We start from the raw sequence: 24,127 nt of genomic DNA, 5'->3' as shown, positions 1-24,127 counted from the left end.
GCTTTTAGATGATATATACACAGAAATACAAACCCTCTTCTCCAATCACTGCATTTAACAGCCAGATTACCATTCAATCAATATTCTGTAACTGCAAAAGTGGACAAAGACTAAGCTTCCAAAGATATTGGCTTTTTGGAAATACATCAACTCATGAATATTGTTTGGGAACGAACATATATCAGCATTTTCCTGTCAATACCTATACAGATTTGGGTGTCCTTAAAATGAGCACAAGCCACAAATTCACTCTAGTCATGTTTGCATTCAAGTCAGAAGCTCAAGTATAATTGGAGTTTAAAGTGTTTACATCTAAACGGACTCCATTCGACTGTCCTGCTGTACAGAAAAGCCTTTGTGGCCTTTTACACAGAATAGGGAACTGTCCTGTGCTGAACTACTGGGGGTGGGATGGGGTTGAGGATCACAGGGAACAGACAAGGAGGTAGAGTTGAGAAGATCAGATTAGCTCAGCTGTGAACTTATTGAACAGTGGAGCAGGCTCGAGCTATTGATGTTCTTATGGTTGAACACAGATCTCTCAACAACTACCATTATTCATCATCCACCTGCCTGTGGGATCTTGCTGAATATCAAATTGAACACATCATCTACATCAATAGAGCCGAAGCGTTTACAGTTTGAAAAGTTTTCCATTTGCTGGTGGAATATCTTGAAGAATGAAAGGTGTAAGTTCTAAAACCATGACACAAGAATTACAGAAACTGAAGACTAATTTTGAATGCTTCAGATATCAGTAGTTTATTGTATGTTTAGTCCAACACATTCAAAATGAAAATCAAAAACGAAGATTTGCCACCTGCAACACATGTAACTATTACTATGCTCTAACAGCATAAGATGGTCAAACATATCAGCTTAAGATGGAAAACCATTATCTACAATACCCACAAAAGCCAAGGTGGTAAAAGCCCAACCCATTGGCAAAAATGGAATGATATTGCTCCATTACAGTAACATAAACCAGCATCTAGTGCCACCCAGTAATAACACTCTTAGTGGAAGAAGTCACCTAACTTTGCTTCAGGGGTATTATTGACGACTCGAGGGAATGGGGAAACAGGACTACAGCACACAATTAAATTCAGTGAACAAATCACCAGGAAGTCACCACATTCTGATGTCTCCAGATTGTTGATTTTCTTTTTTGTTGGTTTGATCAATACTTAAAGACGGTGAGAAGCAAGCCAGATTGAAGGATGGCTCATCTTTCTCAAGTGAACTAAACTTATACGCAAGCACTTCCTGTGGACGGTGTTCATTCCCAGAAGTGGTTTGAAGAGAAGGTGAAGTTCAATGCTGGTGAGGTGTAGCAAATAGCACAGCAGAAATCTGTCAAACTCTGGTAAACTGCTTGGCAATGAACTTGTGCAAATCATACTGAAACCAAAGTTCTGTGTCCAGGGCGAGGGTTTCAAGTAAGATTGAGGTGAGGGAGGGGGGAGGAAAAAAAAGAGACACACGCAACCCTTCCTTGCCCGATGGAAACTTCAAGTACAATATTTCCAGGCCACATTAATAGATCTGAAGTAATCAGTCAGGGGAAAAAAAAGTTTAAACAATTAGATTGAAAACACAAAAACTACTAATGTATCCCAGAATTTGAGAAATAGTGCAAGACTACCATCAAAACAAGGAAGACCTCAGAAATTTTCAAACAAAAGTCAAAACCAACAGACACAATAATCCTTCCCACCAACATTTGGAACAAGTAGACGTTACTGTGTATCTGTCAGTTTTGTGGAACAGTCAACAGGTGACAGCCTCAAGCTGTGCATGTAAACAAATCACTGCGCTACTGATAAATGTGCATTGCTGCTAGAAGCTGTGACTTAATGACATTCCTCATCCCGATCAGCAGCTTTCACCTGTACCAAGCTCACAAAGGTTAGTTTAACACACACCCCTAAACTGTTGTTTAGTAAATGGAGCACAGACAGCTGCTGAGTCTGGATTAAAAGCTGCAGTATCCTTTACGGGTCGGTCAAACTGTTTCTCCTTTGTTTCGAAACAAAAACGCAGCAGTTTAACCTTTGCATAATGTAGCTTTCCCTCAAGGCTTTGCTTTACACAGACTGGTTCAAAACCTTATAGATGAGCACGTCAGACAACACTTTGTGCAGATGAATGCATGTGCACAACCATACTTTTTGCATATTTTTCAAAACGGTAACAATACTGGGTTTTGATTTTAAATTCCTAATTTCCCGAAGTCAAACAGAAACAACCTTTAGTTGCAGGAATGATACAAAAATAAAACAAACAACAGCTTGGAACAGGTGAATGGATATTGTGCAATTTTCTTCTTTCTTCAATACTTTGTTTTGCTCTTGCCTCCCCCAGCCCTACCCCACCCACAAGCCAGGATTCTGCAGCTTTCCGCATCTTTGTATTTTGTCACACACTAGTGATTCCGTAAGGTTCTACAGCGGTTTGGCTTTGTACAACAGCGGTGAGTACAATCCGTAGAAGAGTTGCCAGCGAGACTGGAATGACGTATCAATAGAAGGCACCATCATGCTCTTTACACATTGAAAGAACTAAAACAGTAAAGTTTAGCTATGATTTTCGCTGCACATTCATAACTGCACAGATTGAGGGAAAGAAAATTGGTACTGAGCAGCGAGGCATCCCTGTATTGCAGTGGGGTAGATAGAAAAATGAGAGGACATGCCACCAAACTCGAGTTCAGGGCTGTTAACGTGTTCACAATTGCTTTTGTATTTTAATTTTTAGTTCGAAGAAAAAAAAATCCACCTCCATCTGAAACTGATTCAAACGTTGTCCATTAAGGTTTACAGATGTGGGAAAACATGTCGGTCACAGCAAGTATATAAGATTCAAAGCCCACATCTGGTCAGTCATCCTTCCTTGCCGAAGAGGACAGTGGCTGGATTTTCACCCGTCTCCTCTTGCAGTTGCCATGGCGAATGACGCTTTAAAGAGTACCCATTAGTGCATTCTGATGAGTGCATGAACACAAACTCTTGAGCGAAGTATTTTCTAAAAAGAGAAATATCAAGGCTAGCTTCTCCAATTGCACCAATTTGTTTTTCTCAATGTTATTGGGTAGAAACTTGACAAATTTATGATATAAAGCAGCCAAGTTGCACCAAAGGCCTGAGATTGATTTTTGTTTCTAAATAGGTGAATCTTCAGACCTTTAAAATGGGTTCCAATTAAATCAAAGCCTTTGTTTATTTTTCCAAGTTCTTATACAATGTTTTTTTTTTGCTTAAATCCTGTTCCAAAAATAGGGAAAATGATCACTTTGATGTAACTGGTAAAAAGAAGGCTTGTTTTCACAGAGAGATGAAAAACAGGCTGTGTCACATTCCAAAGCCAAAATTAACAATAACGCAAAAAACAAAGAGAGAGAGTAAACGAAGAGTGTGGTGTCACCAGCGGGATATCGGGAGCGGTGGTGCTTAGCGACGGAGTCCAGCAAACCGACCTTCACTGGGGAGTCCCCCCCTGCCCGGTCCAGGACCCAGCTTCTGTGCCATGCCACCTCTGGGTGGAGGTCCACGGGAGTCACGGTCTCGCATCATCCCACCACCGATCATGCCGCGTAGACCAGAGCCTCTGTCACTGCGGCGGTTATCCCTACGGTCATCGCCGCCTCTACGCTCTCCTTCACGAACAGCCCGGGTTTTCTTCTCCTCCACATTTAAGCGGACCTCGCCTCGGAACATGACCGGCTGTGAACACAGATTTCAGTGTTAGCGCGCTTGCTGAACATTTATCCGATTCAAGTTTTCAAAAAAAAACTGATATTTGCAGTGATGCGGCTATTTCAGTCAGCTCAGTCAGACAGGTTCAATTCCCCACATGATCGCCTGACGAGAGAGGGATAGGGAAGGGCAGTACCTCTTCCAGCCCCCAGGTCTCCCTGGGTGAACAATCATCATTCAACCAACACTGCACTGGCCAAATAATTTGCATTTACAACTGCATTGTTATTTGAGAGATCTGGCTCTGTGCTAAGGGCCTGCCTTGTCTCCTACATTTTTGGGATGTCCTGAAGCAGTGATAGAAATGCATGTCTTTCTTCTAATCTAACTATCTGAGCTCTGCAGTGAAATGCAAGCGTTGTTCTGAGTAGAAGTGCACTTCCACATTGTTCTTTCTCGCAGGCATGACAGGATAAGAAATCCTATCTGTTTACACGTACTGCTGCTTGTGGTAACTTGCTGCATTTCAACAGCAACTGCACTTCCAATGTATTCCAGTGGCTCTAAGTCATGCTGGGTGACCCCAATGTTGTCACAGGCACTACAGAAATGCACAATTATTTCATTTGTTCTTACCTTGGCACTCAAGATTCTCTGAACAGGATCAGGATCATCAAAAACCACAAATCCAAAGTTGGGCAGCTTTCCTCCACTGCTTTTTGTATTAATGCGGAGTTCAACCACGTTGCCAAAACCTACGCAGCATGCAAAGAAACAGGTTTGAACAATGCAAACACAGCAACAACGCAATGGCTGATCAATACTTCAGCAGGCTGAAGAAACAGCCATTAATTACTGTGAAAAAACAGAGTTAGAGTAACATGGCATATGAACCCAACAGGCTTCAGACAAGCTATTAAAGTTGAATATTCTTTTTCCTCCAGTTACGAGCAAGCCTAATAATCACCTTGCTATCAACCGGTTTCACAGAACCCATACAACATGACTTGGTTCGTCAATGTGGTTGCAATATTGGCTTCCTTCCTCTCCCCACCCAATATACCAACTGCATCTATCTGCCTTGGCCAGCTGATACAGAGGTCACCTGTGACACTTCTGCTAAGTTCAAGAACTTTACATACACAACACCGGAGATCAAACATATACAAACATGAAGCTACAGTAAACCACTGCTCGATAAAAGATTGAAGACATCGATTTCAAGGTTAGAATACAATAGGATAACCTATCCCTATTCAGTAAGGAATCAATCACTGTTAAGATTTTAGCTTTTTTCAAATTGGACTTCAGTTATTTGACTAATTACTCACTCATAAAAAAGTCTTTCAGTTCGTTTTCATCAATATCATGGGGCAAGTTGCCAACAAAGAGCTGGTGACTATCTGGGTAACGGATGATTCGACGACTCTCAACCTCATTTGATTCCATTTCTCGACCTGCAACTCAAATTAAATCCGCTTCATATTAGCTTAAAAACTCAATATTTTCATTTCAAATTTGTTAACAATCATCATCCGTACCTTACAAACAGATTCCTTTAAGAACAATTAAAAAGGTTATATAACATTTCAATGCTGAGTATCAGTCTTTCTGATCGAACTGTAACTGGATCTTCTCTTCCCAATCTGTATTGATACTGCCAGAGACCCACCTTTCCCCAAGTCTACCGCTAACACAGGTTCAGCTTCCAGACATTTGCTGATGAACCACAGGAACAGGCCCTGATGAGCCTGCTCTGCTATTTGCTACAATCATGGCTGACCGAAGACCCCAATGTCTTTAACTCATACTATCCCTATTAGCCTGTACAACACTGATTTCTGATTGTAAATCTCTAACTGCAACATATTCAAAGATGGAGTTTCCACAGCCTTCTGTGACAGAGAATTCCAAGGGCTTCAAAACCATCTACGTAAAAATATTTCTCATCTCAGACCTCAGTGGTATCCCCTTAGTTTTAAACTGTGCTAAATTCCCCTATCAAGGGAAACATCTGACCTGTATCTGCCTTTCACATTTCATTTTGATGTCTTTGCTAGATTACATGAATATTCCATTCTTAATTTTCAATTTCTTGGTCATCCCAGTCTCAGCGCTAAGCATTCTCAGGATTGGCTCAGAGTCCTATGCCCTGCCCTGAGATTGTGAAGCTTAGATTACACTGCAGCTAAGCAGACAGATGGGACTTCCAGTTATCTTATCTAACAATGGACTTATCAGTGTGTTGGGCCGAAAGCAAATCCAAATGAAAAAGTGGAGTCAGCCACACAGACACCATCAAGTGTCGGCTTCTGTTGCTTCTGATCCAATCATTACAGTACCTGCCCTAACATCAAATGTACCAAACACCAACAGGCTATTTGGCACTGAAGATCCATGCTGCTGCTTCTGCACATTATAAACAATTTCCACCGTATGTTTTCTACTAACCTTATCATAGTCTTCTGCTCCTTTCGCTCACTTGTGCTTATCCTGCTTCCCCTTAAATATCTCTGCACTATTCACCTCAACCACTCCCTTTAGGAATGAGCTCCATCTTCTCCTTGTTCTCTGGGGAAAGAAGATTCTTTTGACTTCCTGATTGGACGTACCTGCCTGTCCTGGTAATTCATGTAAACCTCATCATGCTGGGTGTGTAAATCCTTTCCAACCTTTACTGCTGTAATGTTCTGAATGAAATCCAAAGAGTACAATAACCTGCTGACCTGTTCTGGGTCCTCTGGACACTAAGCCCAGCCTCTCACGAGGACGCTGGTCACGGGGCCGTGGGGGCTGAGCCTGCACTTCGGTTTTAGCTTCTGCTCTTGGCTGCAATTAAAAGTGGGAGACAGGAAAGAAGAGGAGTGAAGTTGCTACAGTGGCTTAATTCAACATGCTTCTTCCACAACGACTTGCATTAGCAGCTTCCTGCCTAAAGCAAAAGCAGTCTCCCCCTTGTAATTGACTGACATTAATTTATCAAGGGTATGTACTAACATTAGCTAACAAAAATATCTATGCTTGCAGTTTTTAAAAAAGTTAATAGTTACCTAATCCAAATTGAAAAACAGACAGAATATCTAAGCTTTTCTTTTGAAGAAAAGCATATTTGAATTATTTTTATATAGATATGCAAGTCCATTCACAGATTACCTGTGAGGCTGGTGCTTTAACAACATGGGGAGGAATTCCAGAGGAAGAAACTGTACCACTAGGAGGCAGATTTTTACTTGTCACTGAGGCCCAGGAGAAAGCCTGCAGAGAATGCAACACATACCTATGCTACTATCAAGAAATAAAGCATTCCCTCAAATATAAAAAAGTTCCTGAGCCTTTAAATAGGGTACAATTGCAGTCTGGCAGCTTATTGGTGCTAATTATATAGGGCAATTGCATTTAATACATCTATTTCAATGGTGTTACAGTCAACTTAAACTGCTACAACTTACCATTCAGTTTTAACCTTTAGTAACTATGATTTAATATAAATACTCAGTTAACTAACCACTCCGTACAACTTGCATCATTTTGAAGCCCTGTCTGTACGCAAAGTCTACGTTTTACTCAAAAAACACTTTGGTTTATAAATTAGGGAGTGATTTACAAAATAATGGACAAGTTACACCTGCCACTAAGAGTAACCCACACAACCAGTATAATTGACATTAACCTTGGGTGTCTCTTGTGCTTGAGAAACTGGTTCCACTGGGGCTGGAGAGGGAGCCTTCTCTTCCAACTCTTCCACATTCTTCTCGGGCAGCTCCGGATCTGGTTTTACCTCCTCAGTGTTTGAGTCAGGTTCAGGCTCAGGTTCAGGAGCTGCCTCTTCCACAGTTTCCTCTACACCATTGCTTTAAACAAAAACAAAACAGTGAAATTCAGACATACCTCAAGGTAGCATATCAAAACTCTATAGAGAAAGAGCCCAAAATAGTTCTGCATACGTGCTCTCACCTCAGTCAGAGCAACATCAAATGTTGAAATATTGCTCATTGGAGCAAGCACAGAAATATTCAACAGAAATCAGTTCACTTTGTGAAAGTGATTCAAAGTTAGCATGAAGATTGAAAATATAATGTACAAGTTGTGAACAAATTGCAATCCAAACAAAATGGAATGATAATGCAAAGGTACTTCTTTTAGTTAGATCACATTTAAGAATAACATATGCTGCCTGAGTGACAGATTACAGGTACAACTGCAGATGGATGATAAATGCTGGCCCTTGCCATATTCAACTACATCGTTTGAATGAATAAAATAATAGAGGAACTATAGGATGGTGTAATGTGGAAGTGCTATACACTAGAATGATTCAGGGGGCCACAAACGCTGAAGAAACTTTTTCAACATCTGATCAATTTGCCATTTGAAATATAAACGGTTGACACTGACCATTGATGCCAATTAACTCAAAGACTCCTGCAAAAATCATCCTAAAAGTTTAAGAATTAGGAGTAGACCATTCACCCCTACATGCTCACTCTATCATGCCCAAACACCTTGCTCAACTCCACTTTCATGCCCACTCCCCATATCATCAATTCCCTAAGGGACCAGAAAAACTCCTTCAGCCTTAAATATATTCAACGATTGAGCATCCAACTGGGGTACAAAAATCCAGATACTCACTGACCTCCCAGTGAAAAAGAAAACACCCTTCACTGTAAACGATTGACCCCTTACCCATAAGGTTGCGCCCATGACCTGTTCCCCAAATTAACACAAAAAGGCTCACACTGTTGAGATGAGCTTTAAACACCCAAAACGAATGTGCACAAATCCAGCAGCAAGCTGAGAAAACAAATAATCTAGTTTTCATGAGGTTGTTTCAGGTAAATAACATTTTCAGTAGAACTAACAGAGGGTCACAGATCTGAAATGCTATACAGTGTTTCTCTTTGCTGCTGGACCAGCTCTCACGCAGCATTTTGTTTTTACGTCAGATTCACAGCATCTACTATTTTCTGTTGCTGTCAACTGTAATCACTATTCTTATAATGAACTGAGGCATGGTGACCTGCAGGTTGAACCAACACCTGTCGTCTCTCTCTAATATCAGAGCAACCCTATGAACTGTGGTGACATTACCTTTTACTGATTTAGGATTTACCTGACAGTGTGAGACTCATAATATGTATTGCTGGTATTTTCCTGCACAGGCTCAGGAGACAGCTGATGCTCTTCAGCTTCTTCCTCGAACTCCTCTTCAGACTCTGAAAAGTGCAAACTAACTTAAGGAGGAGATCAATTTATTGAGGCATTCATTTCAACACAGACAATAGTTGTAAAACATCTAAATGATTATGCTTTGAATACATTCAAACTTCACAAAAGCTTAAGTAGTGGTTTAGCACAAATAACCTTCAGAAATTCCATGGTTGCCTACGTTAAAAAAAAATTGACACAGCCTGGATTTCTTGCCAAGACCCACACGTGCAGCACCACAAGATGCATTACAGTTCCACTGCTGTTCTGCTGAGTTACTCACTGCAGAGGAACAGGACCATGAACATGAGACAAGAGATAGGGGGCCTTCAAGTTTGACTGTTTTAAAAATAAAAGAAGAACGAACCAAAACATTGTGTCAAGAGGGAAGAGAAGGGTGAGGAAGGTCCGAGGAGAGGAGCAACTACATTCTAGTAAGAACGTTTTAATTATGCATGGGAGGGATATGGAGGAAACATATCAGAAATGATACAAAGTGGACAGGAATAGGTGAAACATACTTGGGTCTAGGACAAGTTGCTAGAGACACCCCAGCATCACAACAGCCAGATACCAGAAGTCCCACTGGCAAGATATAGTGAACTCAGCAGATCTCTGGGTCAGGTTAATCTTGGAAAGTTAAACACGAGGTGCCATAGCGATCAAAATATATTGGCAAGAAACGCAGACACACACCCTTCTACTTCTCTTCATTGACTGATGAATGCCAGAAGCAGGAAAATTTATATCCTCATTCTTCAGGGACCAGTGTTGATTGTAATTTGGGACAGGTGCATGTGTGAGAGAGAGAGACAGGCGGAGGAGGAGGAGAGAAAGAGAGCGAGAGAGACAGGAGGAGGAGGAGGAGAGAAAGAGAGAGAGAGAGCGAGAGAGACAGGAGGAGGAGGAGGAGAGGAAGAGAGAGAGAGACAGACAGAGAGAGAGACAGACAGAGAGAGAGAGACAGAGAGAGAGAGACAGACAGACAGAGAGACAGACAGAGAGAGAGAGACAGACAGAGAGAGAGAGAGACAGACAGAGAGAGAGAGACAGACAGAGAGAGAGAGACAGAGAGAGAGAGAGAGATAGAGAGAGAGAGAATGGCATTGTGCAGAGGCAGTTAGTGGCTAAGACCTCAGCTACCTGCCAGGTGTGGGCTGTATGCAGAGAATCCATTTTCATAAGAAGCAATTACTGTTTCCTTGGCTGTCTTAGGAGTGGAACCCAGCTATTCAGGGAGAACCAGTGGGGCTCACTATACCATGTGCATGCAATGCATGCTCTTCCTCATTTACTCGGGACGGTCGGGAATATCAGTGGCATTATGGAGGATAGGTACTATCTATAACACAGGACTCCAATCTGTTTTTTCACAGAATGCCTGGAACTCTCAAGTTAAGGTGGAGATAAGTAAATACGGCAGTAATTTATGCAACATCCATGTTTGGATCAAACCACCCTGTGTGTCAGGCAAGTTAAACTATCTCAAATGCTACTAAAACATAAGTCAAGAAAATCCTGCAACTGATGTTCCGCAATGGAACACTATAACATTGAATTACTGTCCTTTTTATTATATTAACCCATAAATTTTCAACCTACAACTTAATCTCCACTGGGCAACGCACTTCCCTGGATTATTACCTTCTTCCAATTCTGCATCCGAGTCGAAGACTTCATCCTGGTAGCGGAATATATCATTATGGACATAAAATTTGTTTGGAACAGAGCCCTGTGGTTATTTTGGGGGAAAAAGGGAGCATGTTAATCTCAGCAAATATAATAATCTTGTATTGAATAATAATCATAAAGCTCATCACATATTACAACAATCCTTAGGTGAATTCAAACTTAACTTTCTCATTAAGCATTCCTTCCCACAAACTGGAATAATACATATGGTTTTACCAGTTACCTATTGGCATGAAAGAAACCTTGAAATGATGCAAGAAAATTACACTCAAGATCTTCAGTGGTCAAATAAATTCACACAGCAGATCTATTCCAACAAAATAAAAACCTGCACAGGCGTAATCTAGTTATTGATGAACAATGCAAAGATTTAAAAATATTTGGAACGGAGGAGTCAGTGACATTGCTGGACTGAGGAAGAAGTCATTGAACAGGTACAGCATTTCAAAACCACCATCCTACAAACATGCAGCCAAATTCTGCACCAGATTTGGCTGTTGCCAGGTTTCAGAGATAAAAAGAAATAGAACCTTCTTTGAGTTAATCAGAGACTGAGATCAGGTGAATAAGTATGAAGAAAAAATACACTAATGTGAAGAAACAATTAAACCAAAACAAAGTGCCTGAGAAACTCAACTGGTCTAGCAGCATCTGTCGAGAGAAAAACAGAGTTAACATTTAGAGTACAACGACCCTTTGTCAGAATCAATGTTTGACACAATTTGAAATAATAATAACTAAAGCTGATGAGTCATGACTGCTCAGTGGATTAAGTGAAGCTGAGTCAGATGAAGTCTAGAGCTATTTGCAGCGTTCGGATTGACTGCCTCAAAGCTCATTAAATAGTCCAGTATGTTACCGTGCCAATGCAAAAATCAAGCTGAATTGCTCCAGTAAGTTTTTCTCATTGATTATTGACAAATAAAGTTCACTGACAGAGTCTGCGTTGGGTTTCCTCCGGGGGCTCCGGTTTCCTCCCACAGTCCAAAGATGTGCAGGTTAGGTGAATTGGCCATGCTAAACTGCTCATAGAGTTAGGTGAAGGGGTAAATGTAGGCGGGTGGGTTACTCTTTGGAGGGTCGGTGTGGACTTGTTGGGCCGAAGGGCCTGTTTCCACACTGTAAGTAATCCAATCTAATCTAAAAAATATGGGGTTTTTGGGCAACTCTGGTTTGGGGGATCCAAATTTGAGCTAATATCTGTGTATTTTATCCCCCTCTCCCTCAAGCTATACCTTTGTTTGAACAATGGCAGACTGTCATTGCATGTTTATAGTGTCACCTTTACATGCCATGCAGCCTCAGTGAAACAAAAGATTTCCTATCCTGTGGCAGTTTAAAATTTTTAGCTCAGTTTCAGTGCTTTATGATTTATTTCATTTGCAGGATGCACTGTCACTGGCTGGGCCAACATCTATTGCCTGTCCCTAGTTGCCCCTTGAGAAGCTGCCTTCTTGAACCGATGCTGTCCTAATGTTGTGGGTTGACCCATAATGTATTTAAGGGGGGAATTCCAGGATTTTGACCCAGTGACAATGACAGAACAGCGATATATTTCCAAGTTAGGATGGTGAGTGGCTTGGACAGGAACTTGGTGTCCCCTTGTATCTGTTGCCCTTGTCCTTTGAGATCAAAGTGATTGTAGGTTTGGAAGGTGTTGCCGGAGGAGCTTGGGTGAATTTCTGCGACATATCTTGTGGATGGTACACACTGCTGCGACAGCATGTTGGTGATGGAGAGTGGGAATGTTTGCAGATGTAGTGTCAATTGAATGAGGTTGCTTTGAGCTGAAGGGCATTGAGCATCTTGAGTGTTGTCGAAGCTGCACTCATCCATGCAAGTAGGGAGTTCCCCAACACTCTGCCAACTTGGGGCTTGTAAGTGGTGGATTATAATAATAGTAGGGCCAAACAAATATTAGGAGAAGATTTTCTACTCTTTTGCTCCTCCCATTTCCTGCCTCTTCAGCTTCTCTTATTTTCATCCTATTTAATTTCTCATAATTTATTTTTTCAAGAAAAACTGAAAATTGCAATCATAAACTCTGCCTAGAATACCCCTAACTGCACTTGGGAAGAGAAAAGAAACCTTTTCTTGTGTCAATTAAAATTAATAAAAGCTTAGAAACCAACAACCTATCAAATCCAATTGCCTTGTAAGACTGTTCATAGTGCAGGTGGTAGGGCCTGTCTTACATTATAATAGTCACTGTATCATTAAAATTCTTTACAGGCTTTCAAGCATTATGTGAGTTACTTCTCTACTGTGATTTTACATTGAAACTACATTCAATAATAATAAAACACTAGATCTCATGGGAAGCAACATTTGAATACTTAGTATCTCTTATAGAGTCACAGAGATGGATAGCATGGAAACAGATCCCTTGATGCAACTCGTCCATGCTGACCAGATATCCTAACCTAATCTAGTGCCATTTGCCAGCACTTGGCCCAATTCCCTCTAAACCCTTCCTATTCATATATGCATCCAGATGCCTTTAAAATACCAACCATCCAGCACTTCCTCTAACAGCTCATTCCATACACGCACCACCCTCTATGTGAAAAAGTTGCCCCTTCGGTCCCTTTTAAATTTTTCCTCTCTCATTCTAAACCCATTCTCTCTAGTTCTGGACTCCCCCACCCCAGGGAAAAGACCTTCTTTATTTACCTTATCTATGCCCCTCATGATTTTATAAACCTCCATAAGGCTTCTGACACTCCAAGGAAAACAGCCCCAGCCTATTCAGCCTCTCCCAATTAGCTCAAACCTTCCGATCCTGGCAACATCCTTGTTAATCATTTCTGAACCCTTTCAAGTTTCACAACATGAAATTCTTAAACCAAAGATGCTGTGACTGTGTAATCATTAGATTTATGGCTCAAGACAAAAAACGAGAGGATGTGGAGCTAGGGTTGGGAACATTGAGGTTCAGGTAGATCAACCACAATCTCATTGAATATCAACAGCAGGCTCAAAGGGCCATGTGATTTATGGCAGCTCTAATTCCTTTCATCTTCAAATGCAAAGGATACTGGATCAATTTGCATTACACTGTGAAACAAACGCTAAAAATATAATCATTTGCAAAGTTATAAACCGACCTCTGGAGCCAGGACAAAAGTCTGCATGAACTTCCTCATTGGCTGCCCATTGTTCGACAGCTCGCCCATCACTTGTACAACCACCCCGTCACTTAGTGTTGCATGTGCATCGACATGGCGAATCTTTGTATGGCAATCACTAAACTGCAAGGACATGACCTTCTTGTGGATCTCCTACACATCAAGCACAATTTAGAATTGACAATATTTTTAAATATTGTAACATTTAAAAAGCTAATAACTGCTTTGTTATAAATTCTGATCTAAAAGGAATTTAATGTGTCGCCTAAAGCAAATATGTTGAAACAAGTTTTTAAAAATGCAGGTCTTGAAAATTGAGAATTAGTAATGTAAATGTGGAGATTTTGGGGCAAACAATATGCATAGCCCACCTTGATGATGTAGTGTGCCCACAACATCCATCTTCATTAAGATTCAGTCCAGATAAGAGATGTAATTTTTAGGCAAAGAGATCTCTGACCATCAGGGTCCTACTCCCAGAAAATCATAAGCATCTAAACCAGACAAGAATGCGGTGGCTCAAATAAACTGGATTCAGGAAGCCAGGTAACCATATTTTGGCAGAAATGGAAAGTTCATAGTACAACAATCAATTGGGGGGGAAATAGAGGTTGAACTCAGGTAGAAAGCAACATGCAACAGCTAATGCATATTAGTGACTAGGTTTTGAGCTGTACTAATTCAATGTGAATCTAATTTAGAATACTGGGCATCTCTATCCTAAGACCCAATGGATTACGAGAATGGGCAATTCAAGGTAATTCTAATGTGAAATCCTGCACCTGAAAATTCCAACTCTTGCTACTGTGCAAAAATTATGGGGCTGAAAACTTTTATTTGAAATGAAGTAGGATATAAATTTAAGGTGAAAGAAGAAATCCAGTAGATTCGAACTTTCCCGGGTTAGGGGAAGAGCATGGAAATGGTCTTGTGTTCCAGGTGTTAATCATGGTTCAGCAACAGCTGCTGTAAGGCCAAGGATGCTTGGAGGGAAATGGAGCAAGAGTTTGAGATGGAGTTAAACTAATGACGTACAGAGCACAGAACCCACTGTTTTCCCTTAGAAGGGACACAGTGAATATGTACGGCAGAGTTAGTGTGTGTGGTGAAAAGTTTAGCTTTAATATTAATATTTGCTGGACAAAAATCAGAGGGTACTCACAGCTTGGCCATAAACTGCTTCTGCTGGCTTCCCATTGCCATCCAATCCACCATGAACGTAAGAGGAGGTCCTCCCATAAAACCTGGAGACAAGGGTTACAAGCAAAACTAACCATTAATAACAACCTTGGAAAGGTTCATTCTTTGAATGTTTACCAGCAGCACTTGACATTGCAACATTAAAAAAAACAAAAAAAAGTCATACTTGAAACATGTATCCTGTCCACTTTGTAATGTAATATATTCAGACAACATACAGTCATAGAATCATAGAGGTGTAGAGCATGGAAACAGACCCTTCGGTCCAGCCCGCCCATGCCGACCAGTTATCCCAACCCAATCTAGTCCCACCTGCCAGCACCCGGCCCATATCCCTCCAAACCCTTCCTATTCATATACCCATCCAAATGCTTCTTAAATGTTGCAATTGTACCAGCCTCCACCACTTCCTCTGGCAGCTCATTCCATACACGCACCACCCTCTGTGTGAAAAAGTTGCCCCTCAGATCTCTTTTATATCTTTCCCCTCTCACCCTAAACCTATGCCCTCCAGTTCTGGACTCCCCCACCCCATGGAAAAGACCTTGTCTATTTACCCTATCCATGCCCCTCATGATTTTATAAACCTCTATAAGGGAAGTTAGCATATGCCTAACAGACCAAGCTCTGGTGACAGAATCTATGTATGCTCACAGTTACATAGAATGCATTGGAACGCACTGCCTTTGATGGCGCTGGATGGAGACAATGAAAGATTTCAGAAGGAAATTGAATGGGCTGCTAAAGGAAATAAAGCTGTGAGGCCACATGAATGCAGTGGGACTTGACTGATAGGGATGACTCGATGGAGTAGGTGTGGACTCAACAGGTCGAATGGTTCAGTGCCTTCTGTGCCATTATAACTCGAACATTGTGGGATCCAGCGTTGGACATTCTCCAAAAACAAACACAGAAGCCTCTCCAAATACCAAGCTGAATAAATGAGAAGTGAAAAATTGAAACATTTCTCCACAAACGCTCCAAAACGTCATTCATGTGGATCAAAGACAAAACAGCAATTTACCCCGAGGGTGAAACCAAAGCAGTTCAATCAATTTGATTATAATTTTAATGTTTAAGTAATTATTATGCTTTAGAACTTTATCTATGGTTTATACTAGTGCTGTAGTTTGGGATTATATATTTCAATTTCAGATAAATGGAATTGGGTCATATATCCTATGCTAGAATCTGCAGACAATAGATTTGGGTGGTTTAGCCATTAAGTATCAAAGATCGGGTCAGCCTGTTTCATTGAGATAGATGCAAGTGCTGGGTTCACACTTGCTGGTTCTAGATTCACAAGACGATCCTAACCTTCTGAGATGTAGAAAGGTGTTGTTGATACTAAGATTGAAACCGGTGTATAGGAACCTGTCCTTTTACTTCTAAGTTGAAAAGTTATTGAGATCAGCTGATTAGCAATTTTATTCTGGAATGAAGCTAAAGGATTTCCCTTGGCAAGGAGAAGTGAGAGGAGCCCATTCTGAGATTATGTTGCAGGTTTTTCTAAAAACAAAGAAATATGACAGACGGTGCAATTACAGTTTTAGTCTCAGGTAGTCTGCAACCAACCAACAGGAGCAGTATCACAATAAAGGTAAGGAAGTCCTGTGTATTAAACAGAGAAAATACAGAAACTACTGCCCACTAAGTGGAATGAGGTTGGGAGCTTGCACTCAGTTTGAAGACAGAGCTCGTAGAAAAATTGAAGTAAGGTTGGAGTCTGACTGAAGCGCGAGGGAGCACTCCCAGAAAAAACAGGGTGAAAGCCAGTATTGGGAAAGAGAAAAAAAGTAAAACTCTTAGGAGCTGCAAAACATTTTGGATTGCTTCCAGGAGAAAGGCTTGTCTGTTTCAGTGTCAAACATAACATTGAGGTTTTTGGTTGACAATAAAAGTAGAAATGGGTAAAGAACTGATGATGCTGGAAATCTGAAACAAAAATAGAAATTGCTGGAGAAACTCAGCAGGTCCAGTAGCACCTATGGAGAGAAACAGAATTAACGTTTCAGGTTCAGTGGCCACACCTCCCCAACCCCAGGACTAAAGATAGGGTCAAATTATGTTTGAATCTTTAAGGTGAAGTTAACCAGTTTAGTTAGTGTTCTGTTTGTATGTGACACGGTAAAAGCTTGAAGTAAAAACTTGTTATGTGTCTTTCTTTCAGCTGTTAGTTCAAATTTTTATTCAGAAGTAACCAGTCTATCAAGAGATCATAACAATTACAGACTGGAAACTGAGCAGCTCCAGGTTTTGATACAGCCTGCTTTAATGAAGAACCTCTCAAGTCAATCTGAATAAACAATTTACATGACAGCAACTATTAAGAACAAGTTAAAATTCACACTCATACTCAAACGTATTACAGATTTATAAAAACTAGATACTGGTTTAAATGCTCGACTCATTTAACTTTTGATTTAAGATGATCGTTGTGCAACTTTAAATTGCGAAGGAGGAATGACTTTTTGAATGTTCCATTAAGTTCCATCACCAATCTCCAACAGGAAAGCCACACGAGAAAGGATGCACAGACTTAATAAAGGTCTAAGGAATTTTGGAGAGAAGACAGGATTTCAGTTCCCAAAACAAATCTTTACCCAGTGATGATTTAGAGATGTTGGTGTTGGGCTGGGTTGTACAAAGTTAAAAATCACACAACACCAGGTTATAGTCCAACAGGTATAACTGTAAGCACTAGCTTTCAGAGCATCGCTCCTTCATCAGGTGGTTGTTCTGAAGGCTAGTGCTTCCAATTAAACCTGTTGGACTATAACCTGGTGTTGTGTGATTTTTAAACTTTACACAGTGAGCTTATCATGCTTGATTTTAATTGAATACATAGTTGATTGATAGCACAGAACCCAAGTCTTCTTGAAAAAAACATTTTGTTGAAGTTTATTTTTCTTGCACTTATCAGAATATTCACAAGAGTTACCAGCATACGGGATAACACCAAGTTATACTTCTTAAAAACTGAAAGAACTGCGGATGCTGTAAATCAGGAACAAAAACAGAAATTGCTGGAAAAGCTTAACACGTCTGGCAGCATCCATGAAGTGAAATCAGAGTTAATGTTTTGGGTCTAGCAAGTCGTTCTCTTAACCTTATACTGTTTGCTGTATTCTTGCAAATTTTCATGAATGAAAGATGAGAAACTTCCATAAAATGTATCTTTTTAAAAAATGCACAATACCCATTCGATTGTCACTAAACCATTGGAGTAGGAGTAAGCCATTCGGCCCATTGAGTCTGCTATGCCATTAATGAGATTATAGCTGATCTATAATGCTCAACTCCAATTTAACAAGCTCTTGGCAGGAAATCCAAACAGGTTCTTCCTGCACCTCAATTTTTGCCCTGTCAGATGCAGCCTTGTTGAGTCATGACCAGTTTTACTTGATTTCTGCACAATAGTCCAGTTCCAGAACAAATCCTTGTGGATGAACAGAACAGCTGTAGCTCATGAATAGGATATATATGACCTCATAGCAACTTGCAGGCACTTCCTGAAGTTTTACAAGTCAAACTTATCCAAATGTCAACGTTCTGATAGATGCTCAAAACTGAAACAATGGTCGGTGTGGAACAGGAAAGGTCAAAAGGAGCAATTCACTAGCGTGTAGGACCAGAACTTTACACATGTACTGTACATCAGAAAGAAATTGGTTTACAATCAGCCAGAGAGTGGTGGGCCTCATTGCCAGAGTGCAGTGGAGACTGGGACGTTAAATGTCTTCAAGGCAGAGACTGATAAATTCTTGATCTCGCAAGGAATTAAGGGCTACGGAGAGGATGAGGGTAAGTGGAATTGAAATGCCCATCAGCCATGATTAAATGGCAGAATGGACTCGATGGGCCGAATGGCCTTACTTTCACTCCAACGTCTTATGGTCTTATAGAGTACCCTTCATCGTCCAGTACTTCCCTGGAACAGAGGAACTACATCATGTTCTTCACAGCCTTCAACATGTCATTGATGATGACGACAAAATCTCGGCAAGTTCAACTATGTCTCCACTTCTTCCCTTCAAATAACTGCCAAACCTTAAACAGACCATCATTCAGAGCAAACTACCCAGGCTTCAGAATAACATCACACAACCCTGCCATGGTAATCTCTGCAAGCCATGCTAGATCACTGACATGGATACTTCTGTTACATGTGGAAACACCATCTGACACCTTTGATCACCTGCAGAAACTTGTTATTCAGCCTCTTGTGCTATCTTTTGATCTCTCCGCCAATAAATTCTGTACCTATGTGCTTCCCTTTACTTCATCTGATGAAGAAGTAGCACTTCTAAAGCTTCTGATTTCAAATAAACCTGTTGGACTATAACCTGGTGTCTTATAACTTCTGACTTTGACCACCCCTGTCCAACACCACCAGCACTTCCACACTATAGCAGGGAGACCAGAATTGAATGCAGTATTGCAAGCCTGGCTTAGCCAATGCCCATACAGTCACAACGTAACTTCCCAACTCCTATACTCAAAGCAGTGACCACTAAAGGCAAGTATACCAAGTGCCTTCTTCACTATCCTGTCTACCTGCGACTCCACTTTCAAGGAACTGTGAACCTGCACTCCAAGGTCTCTTTGTTCAGCAACACTCCCCAGGACCTTACCATTAAGTGTATAAGTCCTGCCCTGATTTGCCTTTCCAAAATGCAGCACCTCGCATTTATCTAAATTAAACTCCATCTGCCACTCCTCGGCCCATTGGTCCATCTGATCAAGGTTCCATTGCACTCTGAGGTAAGCTTCTCTATAAAATCATGAGGGGCATGGATAGTCAAGGTCTTTTCCCCAGTGTAGGGGAGTTCAAAACTAGGGGCCTTAGATTCTCGTTGAGAGGGGAAAGGTTCAAAAGGGACCTAAGGGGCAACGTTTTGGTGCAGAAGGTGGTGTGTGTATGGAATGAGCTCCCAGAGGAAGTGGTGGAGGCTGGTACAATTACAGAATTTTAAAGACATCTGGATGGGTATATGAATAGGAAGGGTTTAGAGGGATATGGGCCAAGTGCTGGCAAATAGGACTAGATTATGTTAGGATATTTGGTCGGCCTGGGCGAGTTGGACTGTACATGTCTGTGACTCTATGATTGTGTAATGAGAAACGCCTGACACCCCAGAAAGCCAAACCGATATCCGGGAAGACAGTGTACAAATGGAACAAGGAAGAAACAGTCTTCTGTGAGTTGGAACTGAGATTTAGCAGATTCCTCACCAACAATAAGCAAACAGCAGATGCCCTTCAATCCAAGAGAGCAAATCTCAAAGTGAAGAGTGTTGCACAGCAACTGAGCAACACCCAAACAGTAACATTGGACAATCCTGTACAAGAGGTTCCAGGATTAATTTTGCAGCAACCCCAACGGAGGATCCCCTCGTTCAAACAGGGAAGTCACTCCCCTCAGGCAGCTCTCCAAAGCATTAGGACACTGAGAACCGACTCCCACAGGCTGAAGGACTCATGGATTCAAGGCAAGACCCCCAAAACTGCTAAAGGATTTCAAGGAGGGGGAAAAAAAAGTCACCAAGAAAGATAAAAGCAGAACTAACAACAGTGCGAGGAAAATACCTGCAGCCCAGAAAGTCCTGTTCAGAGCAACATAGTTATCTTATTAAGAACAACAGGCACTAATTTTGCCAGAGAGATTGTGAGGGTGCCATCATAATTTCATGCCCATTTAATAAAGAGGAACTAGGAAGCAGATTTTTAAATGAAACTGTCTGCCCTGAATGATAAGAGAACCTCAGAAAATTCACCAAAATACTTGGTTGAAGGGACAATGTGCTGCTGATGAGGCCAACAGAGGAAGAGGAGGTAGGTATAGCCATCAAGGGCATCAACAAAATGAGGGCTATATGGAATGAGGCTCAAGGATGTTAGCACATTCACGATGGAGACACTGCAGCTTCCCCAACGTCTCAGTCTGAAGTGAACACCATTATGGAGCCCCTCAGAGTCTAACTGTCCTCATCATCAACACCAAGACCCAAGCTGCCTGAAAGGCACGGACACTGGAGCCCTCACATTACACACCAAGCTGCTCTGTCTGTTCACAAAACTCATAACACAACAACTAGGCAAGACAATCACGAGCAACTCAAGGAGAGAAGGTTCCTAGCAGCGATTCCCAGATGAAATGCAAGTATTACCACACTGAAAGACCATAAAAGGAGTAAAACACAACCAAACGGACATTGAAATTCTCTTTGCCAACCTTGCAAGAATTTGACTGCATTGGACAGAAACCATCCTTGGAAAACATTACACGGAGTGAGTCCCCATAAACTTCATGTCACTGGTCAAAGATCCGTTCTCAAAAAACACTATGCTGATGGAAGAGAACAGAACTAAGGCCAGCCTGAAAAAAAAGGGGGTCAATAAAGCAAGGTGACTCCATCACACCAATACTATTGAACATTGTGCTGGACTCACTGGGGTCTTCTCTGGAGAGGGCCAACTCAGGGTCGACATGCTCTTGTTTCAGTCTTTGCAGGGCACATGGTGATCTTCAGCAACTCATAAGCTAGGATGGAGTGGAACTTTAAGATGGTCCAGTCGCTTTGTGACAGTGGAGGACTGACTGTTTTCTAAAGGCATTTTCTTGACCTATAACTTGGAGGCTGTCCTCTACAATCATGACAAAACCTGAGGTTAAGGGTGAATCTGTACACTACATGCCACGTGAAACCTCAAGATATCTGGGAGCCCACAGAGATCTCTGAGCAGACCTGGCAGAGTGTGACTGGGAAGAGAAGCTCAAGGCCTCAGTGACCAGCCTAAGCACAGCTACTGTCCAATCAGCAAGGAGCATTTGAACCTGGTTCCGCCTACGTTAGAATGGACAGGGTCGGCAGCTTTGTTTCTTAAGGGCATGACTGAACCAGACGGGAGTTTTTTAAATTCTGGGTTTTAATTTTACTGAATTCAAATGTCAGCACCACCACATCGCAAGAGGGAAGCTAGGGAGCCACATTGGAGAGGAGGAAACAGAAAGAGATGTTGATGGGGGGGACAACAAACACTGGCTATGTCGATCAAAGTCCCCAGTGTGATAAAGGAGAAGTTACTGAGAGCACTAAAGTCTCTGCCCTACCCAATAGGAAATGCTGTTTGCATTCAGGGTTGGAGTCAGACTAAGGATGCAGCCAGTTCAATACAGTTTGATATTGAAGTTTTTTGCAGGAATTCCACTTAAGAACAATGGCTAAAATTGTACAAAAGTTACCTGTGCAAGAAGTCTGGCGCCTTGTTCAGCAAAGTGTAGTACTGCCTCACAAATTCCCGCCCTACAAGCAGGGGGCTTGGCTTCTCCATCACCATTTCTTTGGTACACAATGTTGCTTGCTGAAGGAGAATGGGCATAAATGTTAACTATTTATTTTCTTGCTATGTTAGATAAACACTAGCAGCAAATAGGCATAAATAAGTCATCACTACATTCTCCCATTCTCACCTGACCACTAGCCCAAAAAGACACTAGGAGTAAATACTATACAAATTTCTAATGTGTATAATGTAAGCCGTGAAATAGGGACTCAACCTTAGCAACTATGAAGCCCCAGCAACAGCACAACTGTCTGAAAGTGCAAATCTAAATTCAACACCTTTTGAATTCAAAAATGATCTAATCAGAACTAATGAACACAGTGGTACCGCAATCATACACAGCTTTGAATCATTTGAAGTGTGAAATGTTGAATTAAAAGTCCTCTGAGCTAAATACCCTGTGCACTGGATTTTAGCAACACCTTTTCTCACACATTATTCCAACATCTTCTGCGGCCTCAGTCCATAAAGCTAGCTCTTTGAGAACATGGCAAAAAGCATTATCATTCATTTTCACTCACTGGGTAAAAACAATTCTTAACATCCTGCAGAGGTTTTTTCTGCCAAAGACCTTCTTTGTTTGTCCCGTGCCCAGCATTTTAAAACTGCCAGTTGAAAGAACATCTCATTTTTTTCCTAACACCTCTAAGAAAATCTTCTTGCAAACATCTTGACTTGAACAATATCCCCAGCTTGCCCAAAATGAACATATGAAACTGGCGAAGGCCACTTAGCCCCTCAAGCCTTTCAATCGTGCATGACCTGATGACTCCACATTCCCACCAAAACCCAAAAACCTTTCACTCCTCATTTATCTACATCTGCCTTAAAAATATTCAAAGACTTTTTTAGAAACCACATTTGGGAAGACTTTCAGAGACTCTCAATCTTCTGAGAAAGCTTCATCTCATCTCTGTTTTAAATGAACAGTTCTTGATTTTTAGCTAGTTCAGGATACTCCCGTAAAGGCAACCCTGGATCTGACATTTTCAATCAGGTCACCTTTTATTATTCTTCTCAAAAAAAACTTTACTAGATAATGGGGGGGGGGGGGGGGGGGGGAATATGTGGGGAAGTGGGTGGGTGAAGGGGGAAGGAAAGTGGGCGAGGGGTAGAGGGGAGATGCAGGAGGGGGAGAGATATGGGACGGGGAGGAATGCGGGGCGGGGGGGAGAGGAGAGTGGGGAGAGGGGGGGTGGGGAGAGGGGGGGTGGGGAGGGGGGGTGGGGAGAGGGGGGGTGGGGAGGGGGGGTGGGGAGGGGGGGTGGGGAGGGGAGAGGGGGGTGGGGAGGGGAGAGGGGGGGTGGGGAGAGGAGAGGGGGGGTGGGGAGAGGAGAGGGGGGGTGGGGAGAGGGGGGGTGGGGAGAGGGGGGGTGGGGAGAGGGGGGGTGGGGAGAGGGGGGGTGGGGAGAGGGGGGGTGGGGAGAGGGGGGGTGAGGAGAGGGGGGGGTGGGGAGAGATGAGGTGGGGCAGTTGGGGAGGGGGAGGGGGGTAAAGTGTTGGGGGGGGGGGTGTAACCTGAGCCTCCTCCGGGGAAGCGATTATTCGGGGGAAAGTTTCCCTCAGACTCTGGGCGCTACATAAATGCACGGAGCGGCCGGATTCTCGCTGAGGCCCCGGGACAAAGGCGGCTGGGCCCCGGGAATGGGGGGGGGGGGGGGGCGGCCGGATCCCCCTCCCCTGACCCTCGGGCCCCCGGTACCTGCGGCTCTGGCTCCGGGAGACAGGCGGCGGCTCCGAGCTCAGCCGTTACCGCGTGTGCGTCAGGAGAAAGAGTCCGGCCACCGGGTGTCACACTCTCTCCGGTCCCCCGTCCCACCGGGTGTCACACTCTCTCCGGTCCCCCGTCCCACCGGG

The 24,127-nt window shown here is 42.3% G+C and overlaps 1 protein-coding gene across 3 annotated transcripts; it reads right to left on the bottom strand.

Annotated features, from left to right (window-relative positions):
- Positions 1-736: 736 nt before the first annotated feature.
- On the bottom strand, positions 737-24,127 carry LOC122539533 (ras GTPase-activating protein-binding protein 2). Of its 3 annotated transcripts, XM_087979873.1 has the most exons (12): positions 23,973-24,127; positions 22,170-22,288; positions 14,886-14,967; positions 13,703-13,876; positions 10,548-10,635; positions 8,809-8,911; positions 7,366-7,546; positions 6,849-6,950; positions 6,422-6,524; positions 5,027-5,152; positions 4,332-4,450; positions 737-3,722 (listed from the first exon to the last, which is right to left on the bottom strand). In XM_087979873.1, the coding sequence occupies exons 2-12, from the start codon at positions 22,262-22,264 to the stop codon at positions 3,450-3,452; spliced, it is 1,446 nt and encodes a 481-aa protein (XP_087835999.1). In that variant the 5' UTR covers positions 22,265-22,288; positions 23,973-24,127; the 3' UTR covers positions 737-3,449. The 3 variants fall into 3 exon arrangements, with proteins under 3 accessions (XP_087835999.1, XP_087836000.1, XP_087836002.1); XM_087979874.1 differs by lacking the exon at positions 6,849-6,950; XM_087979876.1 differs by lacking the exon at positions 13,703-13,876.

Source organism: Chiloscyllium plagiosum, unplaced genomic scaffold (genome assembly GCF_037043375.1).
Source record: "Chiloscyllium plagiosum isolate Xiang-an unplaced genomic scaffold, Cpla_swu_hap1 HiC_scaffold_36, whole genome shotgun sequence".
In the NCBI taxonomy this organism is placed as follows: domain Eukaryota; kingdom Metazoa; phylum Chordata; class Chondrichthyes; order Orectolobiformes; family Hemiscylliidae; genus Chiloscyllium; species Chiloscyllium plagiosum.
This window is presented reverse-complemented; position numbering and strand designations above follow the sequence as displayed.